The sequence below is a fragment of the Sprattus sprattus genome (assembly GCF_963457725.1).
Source record: "Sprattus sprattus genome assembly, chromosome: 10".
NCBI classification, from domain to species: Eukaryota; Metazoa; Chordata; class Actinopteri; order Clupeiformes; family Clupeidae; genus Sprattus; species Sprattus sprattus.
In genome coordinates, this window is record NC_137908.1 from 13982426 (window position 1) to 14002881 (window position 20456).

General features: G+C 44.0%; 1 protein-coding gene across 1 annotated transcript; it reads right to left on the reverse strand.

The window, feature by feature from the left end:
- Positions 1–119: 119 nt before the first annotated feature.
- Positions 120–8657, reverse strand: LOC308371461 (von Willebrand factor A domain-containing protein 1-like; the record flags this gene model as incomplete). Its single annotated transcript, XM_080846362.1, has 6 exons — positions 120–180; positions 1348–1629; positions 2811–3095; positions 3980–4324; positions 5577–6131; positions 8576–8657. The coding sequence occupies 6 exons, from the start codon at positions 8655–8657 to the stop codon at positions 167–169; spliced, it is 1563 nt and encodes a 520-aa protein (XP_080702488.1). The 3' UTR covers positions 120–166.
- Between the last annotated feature and the right edge of the window lie 11799 nt (positions 8658–20456).

Consider the following 20456-nt stretch of genomic DNA (forward strand, 5'->3'; position numbering starts at 1 on the left):
CTCTAACCATAAACAATTTGCCCATTGACAGGCCATGATTGTAGACTGAGGAGCAGCAATGAAACTTGATTGGGTTTGCAGAGTAGAGATGATCCTGCCTTATTTTCCAGCAGCATGCCTTGGTTTTTGTTCTTGGTTTCGAAAGTGAATGTGAAGAATAGGATATCTACTGCCAAGTTTCTGCAGGCAAGGGTAAGAAGGTCAGCCAGGAAAGATGAGATGGTGGGACAGGAAAAATGGAGTTAGATAAATACACAGTTGAGAATGTAAAGACATAAGATGATTGTATATCTACATGCCAGAGAGGCTGAGAGTTACATAGCTTAAGTACTTCAGTGTTTATACAGATAAAGTTTAGTTCACTGCAGACACAGACAGAGGTTCAGGGTTGGTAAGAATCTACAGTGCATTCAGAAAGTATTCAGGCCCCTTTACTTTATTCACTTTATTCATTTCATGCTTTTTATGCTTTTTTCTCTTCTCGCCTTAGGCTAAAGTAATTTAAATACATGTTTCCCTCCCCAATCTGCACTCAATACCTCATAATGACAGAGCAAAAACAGAATTAGAAACGTTTGCAAATTGATTTAGAAGGAATAACTGATATCACATTGACATAAGTTTCCAGACCCTTTACTTGGTACTTAGTTGAACCACCTTTAGTAGCGATACAGCCTGGACTCTTATGTTCATCAGACCATCAGAATCTTGTTTCTCACAGTCTGAGAGTCTTTAAGGTACTTTTTTTTTTGCAAACCCCAAGTGGGGTTCCCTGTGTCTTTCACTGAGGAGGGGCTTCCATCTGGTCAAAGATGGAGAAACACCTCAAACATAATAAATAAAGACAAATGGCAGGCACCTGAGCTAAATTTCATTTCACAGAAAAGGGTCCTATACTGAATACTAAAAACTCAATGTGATATTTCAGTGTTTTATTTTGAATACATTTGTAAAAAAAAATCTAAAATTCGGTTTTCGCCTTGTCATTATGGAGTATTGAGTGTAAACTGATGACGGGAAAATTACTTTAAATGATTTTAGCAAAAAGCTGCAACATAACAAAATGTGAAAAAAATGAAGGGGTATGAATACTTTCTTTGAAATAAAGCTACTTTGACTTTGAATGCACTGTAAAGGCAGAGCAACAACCACTTAGCACAACTTGGATCACTTCAGATGATAGCATTCAATAGAGTCGGAAATTGAGTAAGGCAGTCTCAGAGTTCCTTCCTGAAGAGTTCATCTTCAGATTATGCTCTGGGCTTTTCCCTAGCTATTACAAAATGTGAGCATACCTACCAATAACAATCTGTAACATGTGCTAATGTGCAATATTAACATACAAACCTGAATGAGTGTGTGTGCAGCACAGGCCTTGACCCCGTGCTGTCCTGTACACAGGCGACACACACACACGGCTGTAGGGTGCCAGGTTGGTGAGGACGGTGGACCCAGAGTCGGACGGCAGATAGAGGGATGAGGAGGAGGATGGTGAGCGAGATGGTGAAGGTCTGGCCCCATCCCAGCTCACCCAGTAACCCTGTACTATCTCAGCACGACTTCTCCACTCCACCTGTGCGGAGTCCCTACCCATGGGCTTGAGATGGAGGTCCTCCAGAGGGGGCAAAACTGAGATGGATGGAGGGGGAGGGCGAGAGAGGTGTAAGAGGGGTAGAAAGAGGGAGGGAAAGTAAAGTGGGATACAGAGGGGGATGAGAGATGAATGCAAGTTTGAGGTGGTGATACAAAAGAGGAAAAGAAAGGGGGGGGGGTTTGGCATAAAGTGAGGAGGATGGGGGAAGATAGAGGGAGAGATAGAGAGAGTGACAAGTGATGAGATAAAAACATGACATATCACAGCTCTTAAAGTTCAATCAAGTCAAGTGTCTGGGCCAGGTCTGGGCCAAATGTGTTCCAGAGACACGGACTGCCTAAGTAGATCTCCCCCTTTAGGTAAAAACTATATAGCATATATATATAAAAAGTAATGCATCTAACTGTGTCAAGGTCATTGGGTTAGGGGCATCACCAGCTTACTAAAGAGGGTGAGTCTTTCTCCCTTTAAAAAGGGACCATTTTTCACTTTCTAAATTATGCATAACAGCCTTAAGAATGTCAGCGTGAGGTCCCGCTCTAAAAGAAAAGTTGCTGACCTTTTTGGATTGTGCCTCTGGCTTCTATTCTGTCATTCATCACTCTTACCTCTTACCAGGTTTAGAGCTCTGGACTGAAAATGTTCATCCCTGACTCTTTCTCTGTCTCTGTGTTGCACACATCAATCCCTGGTAGGAGTGTTTGGTCAGAGGAGGTTTGTACTTGTGGAACTCTGTGTGTTTGTGAAGGGTAGGGGCATCTTATCTGTGTCAGCCAGAGAAATATCGAACACAACACGGGCACCACGGCTAGACCTAAACGTGCAATCCAAATTCACCTCATGCCTGACAATAACCTGGCAAAGCTTTAAAAACATTTGCTCACAATTAATTTCTTGCATTTGAATCACTTCATTGAATTGAATCCAATCAATCAGCCTGCTGAAACTGAAATAAATTACTTGACTTTATTATCTCTGAGAAAGCAGGAGCCTGAACACTAGTTGCCAGGTTTTAATCTGTTTTTAATTCAGATACACCGTCTAGTTATCAGAAAACTGTTTTTAGTTGATATCTAACAGTGATTTGAGAACATGTCGTCTTCTCCCAAGTAATGATATGAAAATCGGTTTTCCATCTGTCCAGTTCATTCTTTGTACACTCAGACAATAATTAGGAAATGGGCCTGAGATGGACCTCTTGAGGACCCGGCCTTACCCTCATGAGTGCAGGCTTTGACCGACATCGCTCTCTCCTGTCCAGTGAAGTGCAATGCGCTGACCGTGACCAGGTAGATCGAGTTTGGTTGAAGCCGGGTCAGCAAGGTGGAGTTCTCGTGACCCCTGAAGGTAACTGTTTGGACCTCTCCAACAGGAAGGACAGCATACTCCACCTGGTACCGCCGAACCCAACTGGGCTGCTGTGGGCCCCAGCTCACACGTAAATGGTCTGGGCCCACCTCAGAAATAGAGACCGTGGTTGGACTCAGAACCTTTGGAACATCTGAAAAAGGGAAAGAGGTTGTTTGGAAAACACATATCGCAGAACCTTTTGGCAGAGTTCTGCCATTTGATTTCTACCGAGTCTTGAGAGACATTTAAGAGTTTTAAGTTAAACATTTAATATCAAGTAAATCGAAAATTATAACACATAAAGGCTCTTATTATGAACCATTATTTGTAGAACAATTTTAGCCATCAGTTTTGTTGGAATAAACCCTTAAGGAACCTTTACCTTTAATCCAAACCTTTCTCTGTATGACAGGGAGATGAAGGAAGAGATGAGCTTATGTACCCAGTGAAGTGAACTACTGAATTTCCAGCTACCGCACTGTGGTGCAGAATGAATCCTATTAATGATTGCAGCACCATTTACTTCTTCAGTTCTATAATCAATGAACTTTATGCATCTATAATTCAGCCAGACACAGTTTCACCCTCTGTCTGACAGTTTTATATCCTTCATCCATGTCCATGGTCTCCCTTTTAGTTCTTTCCCTCTATTTCTCTCTCATTCTCTTCCTTTCAATCTCAGTTCTTCCTTTTTTTCTCACATTTTGTCCTCCTTTCTTTCTCAGCTGGTGGTGTGCTGTCGCTAATGTTGCGTAGCTTCAGGGTGAACTGGTGGGTGGTGGAGGTGAGTGAGATGGTTTATATGCCATTCCCTTCTTTCCCTCTTTCTTCAGCAGTCTCTCTTAATGTCTTCCTCTTTTTCAGGCTTTGCCTTCATTCCTACTCTCCATGACTCTTACTATCCCTCTCACTTGAGCGCTCCCTCTCATTTACACCCTCTCCCTCGCCTCCTCTATCACTCTCTTTTTCCTCTTTCTCACCCCCCCCCCCCCCCCCCCCCCCCCCCCCCCCCCACACACACACACACTCTCTCACCTGGAAGTGTATTGAAGGTCACTCTGAGAGTCTTGTGCAGCTGCTGATTGGACTCGGGTTTGAGTGACACCGTGTAATTGGTGCCTGGCCTCAGACTGGTCAGCTCCACCGTGCTGTAGTCCCCCGGCAGGGTCTGTCTGACGTACTGCCCCCAGCTGGTGCTGGTGCTGGTTCCGGTGCCGGTACCGGGGCCCCAGGTGGGCCTTCCTGGGGTTAGGCCATCAACTGAGGGTGCATAGGAGAGCTCGTAGGTCCCAGTCCCTGCGGTCAGAACTGGTCTCCATTGCAGGACTGCACTCCTGGAAGTCACATCACGCACCTGAAGCCGCTCTGCATGGATGATCTCTGACACAAGGGGGGAGATCGTTCACTTTCCAGCACAGCAACCATGAAACTGGTTCCACTCATTTCAGTTCATGACCTTTGACCTATAACCAAAGACCTCTGAGCCTGATTACTGTGTAAAGCGGCAGCCACACATCTACGCAGTAAAGAAAATTGTGCTCCCTAACCCGACACCATTACTATAATGTAATCGTGTTCCTGTAATTATCAAATCTGCAAATGGGGTTTTAGCATTACAGAAACCACCATGAGGTCACATCCATTACATAATATCTATACCCCGTAATTCAAAACGGATTCATTTGAATTCACTGCTTGAGCAAGACTGAAAATTGTATTTCAACGTAGTGAGCACTATAAGCCTCCATTAGGATGGTCCGGATGAGAGATTCAAGAGACTGAAGGGTGCTGTATGATTGTTTTAAGCTGTAAAACCCCTCAGGTCAACACTAGATTGATAGTGATAGTGTCGGTGAGTGTGTCTGGTTGTGTGAGTGTGAGAGAGATGGGGAAAGAGAGAGGGACAGCCAGAGAAAAACAGAAGAGAGATGAAAAGAGACAAGCCAAGGTTCATTTAGAACATTTAACAGATCACACAGTAGAACACAAACGAAGGCTGCCTAGCCCCCGTCAGGAGGCACCCATCCCTTTCACTATGCTTCTGAGAAGTGGCCCAGACAGCTGTGCTTAATTACTAGGATTAATTATTTGTTGATAAATTGTTACATTTAACTGAATAGTCACACGTGACTCCAGAATGGGGATTTTTCCATTTTAGCTTGGGCCCGGGTTTTACATTTTTTAGTGGAGCACTGCCCTTTTCTCCTGACGAGGCTGTGAGTTTTCCTTGTCTCCTCATAATTTGCTTTGAGCCCCAAATCAGTCATCTCATAAAACCAAATTAGCTGTACTTCCTTTCCTCACATTGTCATCTCTGGGCACAGCTGCACCTTCGCTCAAGTAGCGCCTTGATATATCCTGCCTGTCTATTTCCTTTCATCTCTACTTATGACTTTCTCTCTTGATATACAATCCGTCTCTGTCGCTTACTCTTTCTGTTTCAACCTCCACATCTCATCCCTATTTTTCTGGCTCTCAACTTCAATCCCTTTCTGTCTTTATTTTTCTATCTTTCTATCTCTCTCTCTCCACATTGGAGTTCCCCTTTTATCTCTCTCTCTCTTTCCACATTGGAGTACCCCTTTTATCCTTCTCTCTCTTTCCACATTGGAGTACCCCTTTTATCTCTTACCAATGATGGCATTTCTGAGGTCTTCTGTAATGATGCCAAAGTCATCCACGTCCACAAAGTGCAAGTGCTCTTCAACAGGGGGCGTCACCAGGCGGCGGAACACCTGGTAGTTGCCCGATCCTGTGGAGACAGCCAGAACCGCCACACCCGCTTGCCGGAGCTCTGCCATTGGTTCGTCTATTGGCCCAGTCTCCACCCCATCCGTCAGCCAGAGGAGCACCTTGGGAGGCCCCTCCCTCTGTTCAGCCCCCAGAGAGACTCCCAGCATTACCTGGGCCAGGCGCAGGGCAGCGGCCGTGTTGGTGTCCCCCTGGAGCTGCTGGGTGTTGCGTATCGCCCAGGACAGCCCGCCCTGGCTGGTGTGGGTGTCCAGGTCGAACGCCAGCTGAGGCTCGGTGCCCACCTGCAGAAGCCCCACCCGAACGTGGCCCTTCCCCAACATGAAGGGGCGGAACAGGTCGGTTAGGAAGTGGACCATGTGGGTGAACTCATAGGCGGCAACACTGCTTGAAGCATCCAGGACGATGACGATGTCACCCTCGCAGCAGTTCAGCACTGAGGTGGAGGGGGAGGGAGGGGTTGAGAGGAGGAAACATGGAGGAAGAGCGAGAGGAAGAGAGAGAGATAAACACAGTCAACGTTGTCATTATGGCAACAGTGGAAATCCCCCCCAACAGTGCTTGTTTGTTCTCAGATGTAAAAGAATAATATGTAGTTTTCAGTGACAAAAAAAAATGGTAAGAAAAGGTAAGAAACCTATGCATTTTCTTGAGAAATGTAAAGGAATACATTAAAAACGGTAATTATACATTACATCTGTAATCTGCATGAAGACAAACAATGCTAGCCAACCCAGTACTTGGGGCCTACGCACCAGTATAGATGCTGATTACATCCACTGGCTGGGGGTCTTAGAAACCAATCACTTGTAATAATGAATGCCATTTCACACACATGGAGCTCTCTGTTTGCTAATGGAATTATCCACCACAGGTGTTTGTTGTTACTCTAGCAACGTGAACAACATATTTTAGTTATTATCTTTTTTAATCCAATGCCACTCAATCTTGTCAGATAGCAAATCAAATATAATCACAATCCATTTAGCCACAAACAGAGGAAGAGGCGAGGGGGAGTAGGAGGAGGAGGAGGAGGGGTAGGAGACGGAGAAAAATCGGTAAACAGCTCAGGCTCCACACACACCTTTTGGCTCTATGTCGTGAGAAAAACACATAGACTCCTGTAGGCCATTGTGTGAGACTGAATGCATTTAATGAAGCAGCAACATGATAGGACCCAAGAGTCGAGAAATGGAGGCACACTGCAGGCACAACCCAGAGTCCTGCATAAAACAGTACAAAGGTAGACCACAGAACAATGGTGCTAGCCCACACCTGTCCAGGTATGTTGACATGCACAATCACACACACTTGCACTACACACATACAGGCACGGTTCAATACTTAATTACAGACTCATTACAATGTATGCTATGCTTGTGAACATATGATGTATATCACTTTTTCCTTCTTCTCTCTCTCTTTTTAGATCCCTGAGTACTGTTTTTATTCTTTTATCTTTGAATCCAGAGTACTTGAAAATACGAGCCTATGGTCATTCAAGTTTTATGGAGTGCTTGAGAACAAGTGAGAGGTAAAACAGACCGGAAGAGATAGAGAGGGAGAGTGAAAGGGTGTGTGTGAGAGAGAGAGAGAAAGAATGCTCTCTCATTCTTCACTCATCCTCCATAGCATAGTCATATAGCATAGAAACATTCAAAGCTAAAAGGGGAAGATAAAAATGGCAACATGAGAGGATACAATAAAATAGCAGAGAGAAGTCATAAGATTGAGTTGAGGGCCATATAGCAATGAAAAACAGGGAGAGAGACTGAGGGAGGGAAAAACGGAAGAGGGACCCAGGAAAGATAGAAACAGAGGAGGGGGACTGGATTAGCGTTGGCAACTTATATGTGGAGGATCAAAAGAATGTGCCTTCCCTGCATTCCAATGGAAAAAATAGTTCCCTTTTTCATAAAGTAAACCCTGTGACACATACTGATACTGTTGAAAGTGGTTTTGAGGACTTTTATTTGGACCACCACAGCCTCTTGACACTTTGTTCAAACAGAGTGCTGCCTTGTACCTGCAAACATTATGTTTGCCTTTTGATAAAAACTTCAGAGCCATGTATATTTATGTCCTTCATGGTGTAACATTTCTTATCTGCCTTCCAAATGAACTTTCTGGAGAAGAGACAATGGAACCTTATGTGGTAACAGAAAAAGCAATGTTTTATGGCCAATTCATTTAGGAAAGGGATGAATTGTAAACTATTTTATTAAAATGAAAGTGTGTAAAATAAAATCTCTTTTCTGGCCCTCTCACTGTGCCAGCTTTCTCTCACTCTAACTGACAAACACAGAGAAACACACACAGAGAAATGGATGTACTGTAATGCTGTGTTCAGTTGAATCATTCCTACATACTGTACACACATAGACCACTAGAAATACATTGATAAGACTCTCTCTCATTTAGTTTGCAGCATGTGCCCTTTATAAACACATCTTAGTCTAAAATCTGATGACACCAAGTCCCTGGGACAGACTGATCCCACACATGTTTACTGACCATGGTCAGAGATAAATATTGCAGTAACATAACATACTTAAACTATTTGTTAGTTGGCATGTGCAATGTGTGTGTGTGTGTGTAATGCTTACAGATGTATAGTTGACTTTGGACACAACACAACATTTGTGCCACACTCGGCTGCTTCTTGAAGCCCTGCACCTCTGCATTATTACACAATTAAACAGCTGTCCGTTTAGTTAATGATCGTCAAAATATGTGATTTTTCTTTTGGGAAGTTCACATAATAACCATGAGACGAATCAGTGACAAGCGACACAGATCATGAGATGAGGATTGTTTTTCAATGGAAATAATTTTAAATATATCGAGACATTCTCGTAGATAGTTTCTCTCTTTACTCACCTGTGACAGGTAGGGCGTCCTGAGCTTCTGAGGGCCGAAGAACAACTCCGGCGATTAGGAAGGCAAACGTGGACCAGTGCATCTTGACGTGATCACTAACAATGTATCTGCTAAAAAAGTGAAGAGTAAGAGATTCTACTACCGAATTTCTTTCAAACGTGGTCCGATTAACTCTTTGATAAGGATGCCGTGCAGTTCACCTCCCATCGCAGGGAGTTCTGCCAACACGGACATATCAGTCTGAAAAATCACATTACATTCCGTCGGTTTCAAGCGTCTTTCTTACCGCGACCCAAATTAATAAATGCTGAAATATTAAATCCCGGGATCCTTCGTCGAAGATTTCACCACAGTTCCGACACCTGCGTATATCCTGACCAATTGGAATGGAAACTTATCCTCCAACAGTTTAACAAAAGTTGTGCGCACTTTTCCAGTCTGGCATACCTTCATTGAAAGTCGGCCAATCCTCTCTGGCAATTACTGAATAATAATCCCTCCTTCCGTGAGAGCGAAATGATACATACGTCTCCTCTCCCTCTAGCACTCTGCTGATTACCAACAAATACGTTTAGCTTCTCTCCTTGATTGTCTTCTTGGACCCTTGCCTCCTCCCTTCACGAGTCAATGCATCAATGCTTCACCATTATTGGAACTGTGCCTTTTGTTTGTCGTTAACAAGTGAGTTAAATATGGAGAAAATCAGGTGTTTTTATAAACTTATACAGAATGTAGGCCTATTTGATTCACGCACTCACCCCTCTCTCTGAAACTCTGAAAGTGCAAATTCATCTGAACAAAGAAGACTCTGTGGCGTGTTAGGACGTGATGGGCAATTGGCCATGATTGTACCATGTGAGGATGTGTAACAAGTGTCAAGTGTAAACCTTTTCACCAGGTCTCCCCCCTCATTCTCTGATTACTCATGATAAAATAGAACTTTTCAAGGGAGACACTGTGAAGGGGAGACAGGGTGTGTGTGTAACTGTCTGTCTGCAAGTGTATTTGTGTGTGTGTGTGTGTGTGTGTGTGTGTGTGTGTGTGTGTGTGTGTGTGTGTGTGTGTGTCCTTGTGTGTCTGTCTATCTGCAAGTGTATTTCTGTGTCACAACCAAAGTTTAGGGAAAGACACATGCGTCAATGTAAAGCGGTTACATTGCGCCTACCACGATAGAAACTCGCGAGCGTGTTACAATTGCCTCATGTATAAGGGGTCTAGATGTAAACCGTTAGGTTTTCCGCCGATCGTCTGAGCCTTTCGAGAGAGGTGGTTTACCACGTTAATTCGTCTTACAAAAGGGCGTGTCAAATCAGGCCGATGTGTCATGGGGGAGGCCGTGCGTGACTGGGGGGAGACGGTGACAGGAGGCTAGAAAGTTCACTCCATCATCTCTTTGAAATTCCTTATTCCATGAGTGGTAGGCTACAATGACTGGCTGTTTTAAAATATAACTAATAGCCTAACGAAACAAAATAACCCAGGAAGTTTCATCTTCGACGTTAAGGCTTCTTCCAATACTGACAGCTGACTCATATAGCTTGCAGGTTTGCGGGAGACGCGACATTTGAGGGATGTCACTTAATTTAAACCTTTTTTGCTTCCGTTAGTGTGTGTGTGTGTGTGTGTGTGTGATAGAGACAGAGAGGACTCAGTAAAACATCAGAAAACACCGTGTCTCGTAAGCCTTAAACTATCAATCACCCCCACCAGGGACGGACTGGCCATCGGGCATACCGGGCGTTTGCCCGCTGGGCCGGGGTGCAATATGGGCCGATGGTCCCGAATTTTAATTTTTTATTTTTTTCCCCATATAATGGTCTGACCGGCTGGCCCACGAAATTAGTTCATCAGCGGCCCTACTGACACTGGGCTGGCCCAATCACATCCCCTGGGCTGACCCAACACAAACCCCTTTCGATTTGGACCTGCCTACATAATGCATTAGGACGGTAAACAGCGTGGCCCATGGGCATGGCCTTGACATGCTTGACACGCGCACGCTAGTCTGCGGCCCATTGGCCGTCTTCTTGAGTGACTAGGGTCTCGTCCAATCATATCAGCAAACACCTTCTACCTTTAGCTAAACTTTGCCATCAGCTCCCGTGGATGACAGTGCTGGTGGCTACAGCCAGGGAGATACGATACAACGACCTACGGTAAGCTTACTGATCATGAATTAAAACGTCTCTAAAATATGTTTGACTTAGAACCTATGTTCTATGGCCAAGTTCGTTTGCATAGCTAAATACAAGACAAGTCTGTAGCTGTTGCTAGCCCTCAGCCTACTGTACTCTGAAACAGCCAGCCGTTAGCCTACACTCTATGTTGTGTGTTTGAGTGGTGCGCGGTGCCATGTCAATTGTTCTGAAAGCCCAGTATTCCCAAACCCTGGTATTCCGAAAATATGCCAATTTGTCCAGATACCGAATTATGATAGCCCGTTATACGCTCCAGTTTTCCCGTCCCCCCCGAAGTTCAGGGGCGTAGTTCAAACGTTAATGCCACCTCATCAAGCGCGTTTCCTACAGGAGGAAATAGACTCCCTTCTAGAAAAGGGAGCAATACAGCTTGTCCTCTCGGAGACGAGAACAGGGGGTTCTTCAGTCGCTATTTTCATGGAAAATATCGACTGATCTTATACCTCCGTATTCTGAACAAAGCTTTAAAGTGTATGATGTGTATTGCATTTAGATTAATTAAGACCACCACCTTAACACACAAACTCTTGTTGAACTCATACAGTAGTAGGTTCAGTGACGTGCGGTGAGACAGCTGTCTTCTGGAGCTTCTGCGAGCCCGTGAATCAATGTTTCGTTGGAATCATGATGTAACGTTGTTGTAGCGGGAATACAGCAATGCTATTTGTATTTTCTAATTGGCAGGTCATATGTATGATTCTAGACTTCGCTAAGCACTGAAGCGACTGAAACTGAAACATTCAGCGAAGTTAACAGGTAAAACGGGAGAAAAATAGGGCGTCTTTAGGCCGTCCTGCCTAAAAGTAGGGCGTCCCGTTTCTTCTTATTTTTAAGTAGACTATAGGGCAGACGCCCTGCTAGCTATAAGCCTGGTTGGTGTAGACATTCGAGATTAAAAAGGTGTGTTATCGAATTTAGTGGGCCGGTCTGGTTCAATGCCCGGGCCGATTTTTTGTCCCAGTCCGCCCCTGACCCCCACAATGAAATATGCCATTACAGTCGCGACAAACTTCTTGGCATTGTGGTGCGCCCAAAACGCAAGCTATAAACGTAGCCATCCTAATGTAACCAAAATATACCTCTGCTGATATGCCTAACCTTCGTTCTATTTAGAATTTGTCTTAGCACTATGCAGGAATAAAATAGCATCTACAGTGTCAGGATTCAGGCGCTCTCGCCTGGCTTCTATAACGCGCCCTGCTGCACTGAAGGAGCGCTCACTCGCAGCACCTGTTGCTGGAACGCATATAATTCGTTTTGCAAGGTGCTGTAGTCGTGGGAACGACTGGCCTGGTTTCTCCCAAAAGGAAAGTAGATTTTCCTCTGCTGATCCCGCGTCTGTATGGAAGTTTGTAGAGAGATTGCCGGGGAGTAAAATGCTCCCTTTCCGTTACGTCTGCTGCTGGCTAGTAATACAGACAGCCGGAAAGGTTAATAAACGGAATGAAATAGCTACACATTACACACGCTATGTTTTAATAAAAGCCACGTTACTCACATACTGGTTAACACTGTTTGTTACAGCACATAAATGTTTGTCGCTACATCCAAACTGCGTCACCGTTGTCCCTCCCTGTATGTGCTCCAGCCGCACCATTTTGCTTGCAATGTGAATCATTTAATTGAAATATGCTTATTGGCATTTGTTGCACCTTAATCATTTTCTACAAACATGATATGCTATGTATGGTGTAGTAGACTGAGACTCTATTCACTACTGCACAAAAACTAGACACGTTTGAAAAACTAGACGTTTGCAATGAAGTAGGTTAACTTTCGCCAATATCTCCGTAAGGGAGATGGGTTATGTGCTCAAATTTCCTGGGATCAAAGAAGACGTTAGTATTCATGTGCAAACTAAAAATCACGTCTCAGGATTGCTGCGCATGCAAGTTATTTCGGGTGTCTCAACTGTAACTAATACCACTGTCATATAATTATGAGTCCAGTAAAAGACGGAGCAAACACAGTTTTCTACCGTTGTTGAAACACATCCACGCGTAGACTCGTTTTCTTTCCATCCGAGAGTGGTTATTCAAAGAAAATATTAAGCACTATATGCTGATAGAAAGAAGGGAACTTTAAGCCACTACACTGCCTGTGCCCGATGCGGATCCACGTTGATGTTGTTAGTAAACAAACCAGGTGGGAGCACATCTCCGTGGTCTTTGCGCATGCCCGAGGCAATGTAACCGCTTTACATTTTGCACATGTATACAGGTAACGACAAGAGCCGTTTCCCTTGAAAATCTTCACACCTACACGCGAATACGATACGATAAACTGATCTGATCTCAGTGGCACATGTATAAAGGGCCAGTGACTAACTCAGGACAAAGTTCCCGAGCCCTTTATAAAGATCTAGCCACCTCTCTTCTTCCCTGTACCCCTCTACCCCTGTTCTTGCTTACCTAATCAGAATTAACCACTTAGAGAACCTTTGTTACATCTATTTTTAACAGTGTGCATATTGCACAGTTTCCTGTGATAACAGGTGTCTCGCCCTTTAAGGTATGGAGTCTGGACACTGCCTCTGCCTATCTTGTGGACTCTTGTGGCCTTTCAGAAGCGTCTTAGAGGAATCGGTGACCCCATCATGGCCTCTCAGAAGCCCCTATCTGAAGACCTGTGACCCTGTCATGGCCTGTCTGCCATGTGGTTTATCAGAAAAGGCATCTCTACCACGTGATTTATCAGAAAAGGTATGTCTGCCACGTGGTTTATCAGAAAAGGCGCTTCTCCCATGTGGCAGCCTTATCATCTGGTACTTCTATCTGTTGAGATGTCCATGTTCCAGTACCAGCAATACACACATTATTCAACAATACAGTCAAAAGTAGGTAACAATAGGACACAATCTTTCGACCAGTGTGTTAGCAGCAGCTGGTCTTGTTGAAACCAGAAGGATAAAGCTAACACACATAATGGGACCATGCTAGTTTGGACTAGTACCAGCAGGCTAGCAACTCAAAAGTGATATTAACTGGTTATTAGTTAGCCTATATGATCCCTTGGATAGTAATAAGGTTAACTCTGTTCCCTGTAATCTCTCCACCAATGTCAGCAATCAACTAAGCATGGTTAGTGTCTGTATTAAATGATGAATTACTGTGAAGGAAAAACAGCAGCCTGAAGCTACAGATGTAGAGCAGGGGTGATGATGAATCAGCTTTAGAGTTTCAGGCGAGACATTGAATTGTCCATTTGGGGGAGTGCTGCCAGGCAGTGTCCCTACCAATGCTGAGACTAAACCTACGCTCTTGTATCTATGAATACAAACCTATGAGAATACATTTATCAGTAATACAAGATAATAAAAAGTTTAATTTTCATGTAGTGGGACTTAAGTGTGTGTGTATTAGAAAAGGAGCAGATAATACACACACCCAAAACACTCATAAAACAAGATTTATTAAGTAGTGACATTTTGAGCTTTTAGCTCGTCCTCCAAGAGTGTGTGTGTGTGTGTGTGTGTGTGTGCTTGTGTGTGTGGCAGTGCTAAAAATAGGGGACGATAATATAACAGAGAATCAGAGGTTATGGTCTCCATCCATAAAGAATATAAATGTGAGTGCACTGTCCTGACAAATCCCAATATTTAAAAACAGAATCGGAAACACAATGCTGGGCAAGTTCTTTTCTGGACGTATGCCACAAAACTGATGAAATGTGGTTTTCATGGCCCTAGCAAGAGTTCACAAAGAAATTCACATTCTTTACAAGTTTGTGTGTGTGTTTGTGTGTGTGTGTGAGAGAGAGAGAGAGAGAGGGAAAGAGAGAGTCAGCGTGTGTGTGTGCTTATGTGAGTGTGAGTGTGAGTGTGTGTGTGTGTGTGTGTGTGTGTGTGTGTGTGTGTGTGTGTGTGTGTGTGTGTGTGTGTGTGTGTGTGTGTGTGTGTGTGTGAAGAGAGTTCATGCAGGAGAGGGGGCCATGTAGTGTTTCAGCTCACAGAGATAAGCTGGCCAGACTACAAACAGCCAGAGAAGGCCTGTGATTACGCAGTTGTGATTGTCATGACCAGTGAAGTGTGTTTGTGCCAAACACGATGAACTGCCATGGCTGAATGTTTGTCCTGGGAGTTGAGACTTCCGAAACCCCTGGGTATGTTTTCATTTTGTTAAGGGGTTTTCTTTTGAAAAAGGAAGGGAGCAGCCAGTGTAAACCCTTTCTGGGCCACTCCATAATGTGAAATAAACGGCAGAGAGGTCTATCCATTTGAACATACATCTACATGACATGCACCCTCCTTGTTACTCATTCTGGCGGAGGCCACGCTGCATTCTTGTTAAAGGAATCCAAACACCACTCTCAGGTTTCCTATCTCAGATGATGGGTAGATAACAAACCACGCCTGTGTCTCCTGTGTGTTGTGTCTACCCTTAACAGGGGAAGTCATGGTCACAGTTGAGGTTTCCTTGCTGTATGGAGATAATAAAGTGTGTCTGTGGAGGATTTTGCTGATCAGGTGGATTTGTCTTTCATTGTGTAGGGGAAAGTGTTATTTTTTTTTTAACTTAAGATGACCCATAGACAAGGGGAAATGAGACAGAAATAGTACATATGCATACATTACAGGATGTTCAGGATTTGTGTCATCAATTTAGGATTTTTGTCATAACCCTTAGCAGGCTGCCTAACTCAAATATACAGCAAAATATATGGTAGTAAGAAATAGACATCTCTAATGAAATGAAACTTCTGTTCTTTTGAGGAATATTCACAGAATTTTTCACTTTCAGTGTACTAACTGTATGTCTGGCACAATGGCAAACTTCTTATTCTATAAACATAATATAAACACCAACATATCACATAGTGTACTAAATGCCAATGACATTAACACTAACATGTCCCATATGTATGGAAAATACTGTTCAAAATCAAAAGGGCAAAATAAGAGGGTAAAAAAACAAAGGCTACCAGCACATGACTATGGAAGCCCTTCTAAGTGGCGTGACCGCTGTAATGCTACATCTAAAATATAAGATATAATGTCAGTTATTCATCGTCAGGATGCAGCACTAATTGTGTAACAAATATTTGACATAACTACGTGGTACAGCTTACCTCCAACACTCATTTCGCCCCTCAGCCAACATTTTGTGAAAAAGTGCTTAGTCCAGTAACCCAGAGCTACAATTCTGCTAATTCACACACTTTTTTTACCCCACTGCCAGTTCATCAACATATCTGATATATCTTTTTTAACTGAGATATAGTACTTTTGATATGAGATTATACCTGATATACCTGATGATTATTTCTTGGGGGGAATGCTTACCACTTCATCCACCTGGTTCTTTCTTTCAAAGCGAGTTTAAAAAGGAGAAATGTAGGGTCACATAACAAACATTGTGCATGGTTGCCCAGATACAGGTGGTGGGCCAACTTACCCTCTTTTCTCATTTTACCCCACTCTCCCCTACACACAAAACTAAGCTTCAGAAGGTTCCCATGCAAATATTAAAGTGTTTAAAAGACAACGATGACTTGAGAATGTGTGCAGCGTCACACAAGCAGTACAGCATATAGATCATAGTTCTTCATTCACACCATAGACTACACTTTCACTGTTTGCAATTTGACAACTTTAGTGGTAAAGTAAAGAACTGAACAGGATACTTTGGTGATGTTCTGGGAGCTATTGCACTGCAGTGCATTTCATGGCTGAGATACAATAGACTATTCATGAATACTGGAGCTGTGCAGGTCTGGCATTTAAAGGCTGTGCAGGGGTTTTACTGCTCCCTCGTATTGACTGACACTGTATTGCCTATCAAAGCACTGATTGGTGTCATTTTCACCTGAGCTCGTTTTGTAACACTCCCCAATTTTAGATGGTGGAAAGTTCCACCAATTTGACAGCTCCACAAGGAACATTCCTGAGCGGTGCTGTATTGTCAGGGAGCGGCTTGAGAGGAACATTGCAGGTATTCTGGGAGCTCTAAATGACTGGTTGGAGGCGATGCCGCTTTTCAGGGCTGAATTAACTAAAGACCACGGGGGATGACTGAAAGTTTCTTCTGTGCTGCCGCTGTCATATCCCATGTCTCCCTGTGCAGGTACCTGTTTGAACCTGCTGGTCCCCCCCACTCCTACTCCCACACCCACCCATCTCTGCCTAAAGAACTCATGCCAGCTAAGGTGGTTGGTAATCCCCTTTGTTATGAGGTTCTATATGTGGTTGGTCTGTACTTGTTTGCACAACAAATTGACTGTGGGTACATTGCACGTGTGTGGTATTTATTATAGCATGTATGACAAGCAGAGGTATGATGAGATTACTAAAAACATGATTTACAGTGTGCTGCACAGTCCCAGTGCATTCCAGGAGAGAGATAGCTATCTACTATTTCAGCCTCATGAAAGAGTATGGGCTTGTTTATATGTCACACCAAATATGTGGGAACATAGCCTAACACATGTGGGGAGATAGCCTTTAGAGGGTATATTCATTCATTATTCACAACAGCACAGAACAGCACAGAACAGCACGAGCGTGGCTGTTGTTGTCGCTAATGCCGCCAATGATTATGTCATCGGAGCTTGGCATTTGTGTTCTGTGTTCTGCAGATACAGAGCGGGTTTGTGTCATCACCGCAGCTCCAGGTTGGAAGCCCACTGAGTGAGCGAATAGAAGCACCACCACCCGATGTGACAAAGCCCTCATTGATGCGGACAGAGCTGCAAATGCAACAATGTCTAAATGTCAGATGTTATTTGATTTGCCTGTCACTCCCGCTTGCTGAAAGACCCCTCAGAGCTGGGGAAACAAAGGGATCCGTGTCAGAATCTGGTTCGAGTTAACCTCTGATTGGGGAAGGAAATCATAACTGAAACCAATTCAGGCCAGAGTTTCACATCCAGGCATTTTCAAATAGTGGGGATTGTTCCTGTTCTCCCCAATAAGATGTCGGTCAAATGACATCTGAGTGAACTTATGGCTCATCTCTTCCTACTCAGACAGAAGTAAGAAATTCAATCATGGCATTCAGCTATTTCACGACAGTGATCAGTTGCATGATCATCTAGAAGCAATTAAGCCTTTACACTGTACATTAAACCAGCTTTACAGGAAGTTAATATGATGGAACTTTCTGGAAATAATTGAAATGAGTTCTGTTCCATCCTGATGTCTGGCGAGTGTGCTGGAAGGGTGTGTGGAGAGGGAGGTGTCAGGGTGTTTTTGTAAAGGGCAAAGTCCTGTGGAGACAGAGAGAAAGGGAGGGAAAAATGAAGGGAAAAGGCCAAGGCTGATCCGCTATGACACAACCTGGAAACAAGCACAGCCAGGCCATGTGGAAACTGGAAATACCAGAGCGAGAGTAGAGGAGAAAAGAGGAGAGGAGAGCAGTCCTTTAAGCATTGTGAGCCTTTGACCCTTAGTTAAAGTCTATTTCTTCTTTCTTTCATTAACTGAGATTGTTACTGTGTGTTGGAGTGGAAGGCCTGTTGAAATCTGTGAAAGTGGAATAAGCAGATAACAGAGGTGTCGAGAGCCACTGATGGTTCACAATGCTGCTGAGGACGTGTGTGTGTGTGTGTGTGTGTGTGTGTGTGTGTGTGTGTGTGTGTGTGTGTGTGTGTGTGTGTGTGTGTGTGAGTGCATGAGAGAGAGAGCCTTTGGGTGTGACAATGCGGAGCATCTATGTGTGTGAGGGTGTGCTGATGTGTGTATGTGTGTGTGTGTGTGTGTGTGTGTGTGTGTGTGTGTGTGTGTGTGTGTGTATGTGTGTGTGTGTGTGTGTGTGTGTGTGTGTGTGTGTGTGTGTGTGAGTGCATGAGAGAGAGAGAGAGAGAGAGAGAGAGAGAGCCTTTGGGTGTGACAATGTGTGAGCATCTATGTGTGTGAGGGTGTGCTGATGTGTGTATGTGTGTGTGTAAGGGTAAATGTCATAACAGTATTTGTCTAAAGAAACACATGTGGGTGTGTGAACATACAGTACACAGGCGATAGATACATTTGTGTGCAAAACAAATTGTGTGTGTGTGTGTGTGTGTGTGTGTGTTTGGGTGTGTGTGTGTGTGTGTGTGTGTGTGTGTGTGTGTTTGTGTGTGACTCATCTCTCCACATTAGGAGCAGTGATTATGTCTGCAGCAACAGCATCATCAGCAGTGGCGGCCGTGGTAAAAAGAGGATGAGATGAAGAGGAAGGTCACACTAATACTGGCCAGACTGATAGCCGACAGCATGCCATAACGCACACCACCCTCATCTAGACACCGAACAGGCCCATGATGGAGTACCCTGCTGGCCTGTTTACGTGTTCCTCTGATGATCTACGGCACTGCAAAAGATGCCAAAATAATCCAATCATTCATCGTACCTCCTGCCTGCTGTGAGGACAGGCGGAGAGGAGGATTAGGGTGGAGGAAAGAAGGAAAGGGACCTTGCTGGAGCATTTACACAGTCCTGACTACAAACTCAAAATGAATTAATAAGAAACTAGAAAAAGCACCGGAGCCAGAGATGGAGTGAGTGAACGTTCTCCGGCCGCCCAGTCGTTGGGAGAATACAGATTCCTTTGAGGCGGACAGAGAATGGGAAGAAGAATGCAGAGGCTCCCTGCCAAACAGGAATGTACGGAAACACACTCCCTCTACAATGGTCTTTCTCCCTAATGTGTATAGCTAACCGCTATGGTATGAAGTAATAATAGAAGATAGAATTTCTAATTACGCACGTGCTCACGTCGTTTGGGGAAGCACAATGCTATTGGCCACTGAGGACCTTCAGTCAGATGGTCCTGGCTGGTAGCCTGACTATGTCATACTCATAATTCTAGTCAGAATATGAGTCTGAGACCGAACCCATTGGGCTGTGATTATGGGGCGTGTTTCAACGAACCAGGAAAGAAAATTCCTCTTCGCTGAATTGGATACCTAGAACCAATCAGAGCAACGTAGTATTTCCATCTGATAGATTAAACTTTTACCTGATCCCGTAGGAAGGACGGCAAAAACATCTTTTCAATCGACAAATGCCTTGATCGCGTTTCTCTGTTCCTCTTTCAAAATGAATGCGCTGTCGATATCTGTTGAGATATGCCTGCTCACGTTACTTAATTAGCACTCAAGGCTAGAAGCTACCATTTGTTTCAATGGTTTTTTTTTCTACGCGTTAGCATAACCTATCAATAATGCTCTAGAGTGCTTCAGTTAAGACCTATAATCCTCGGCAACACTCGTTTTGCGTATACACAACTAACCGAGTCAATGTAGACATACAAAAGTCGTGTAGATAGCTTAAATCATATAAAATATGTCCCACTAAGCTTCCGAGACGGCGCCATCTTTGTTCGATGTATACCGGTATTCTATCTATATCTGTCCATCAACGTATAAAGCCCGCCCGTACAATTTTAATGGTCAGATCACTTTTCGGGGCCGTTTAAACCCTCCCAACTAGCTCGACTCCAGACTGAATCTCCCAGACCAAAAATGTTGTGGGCGGAGTTCAGGCTGGTATCCAGGCTACCTGGCTGGTGCACGGCCATTTTTGAAGGGTGATTGTGCCTTTACAGTTGTTGCACCATGACGGTGGAACAGCTGACCTGACAGTGTCAAAAACACTGATGTGTGCTAAAACTGCCTGACCCAAAGTGTATTCTTCCATCAACAATCCAGTCTTTTATTATACATCATTGGTCAGGTCTGATTCGTCCTCCTTTCTTTACCGATTA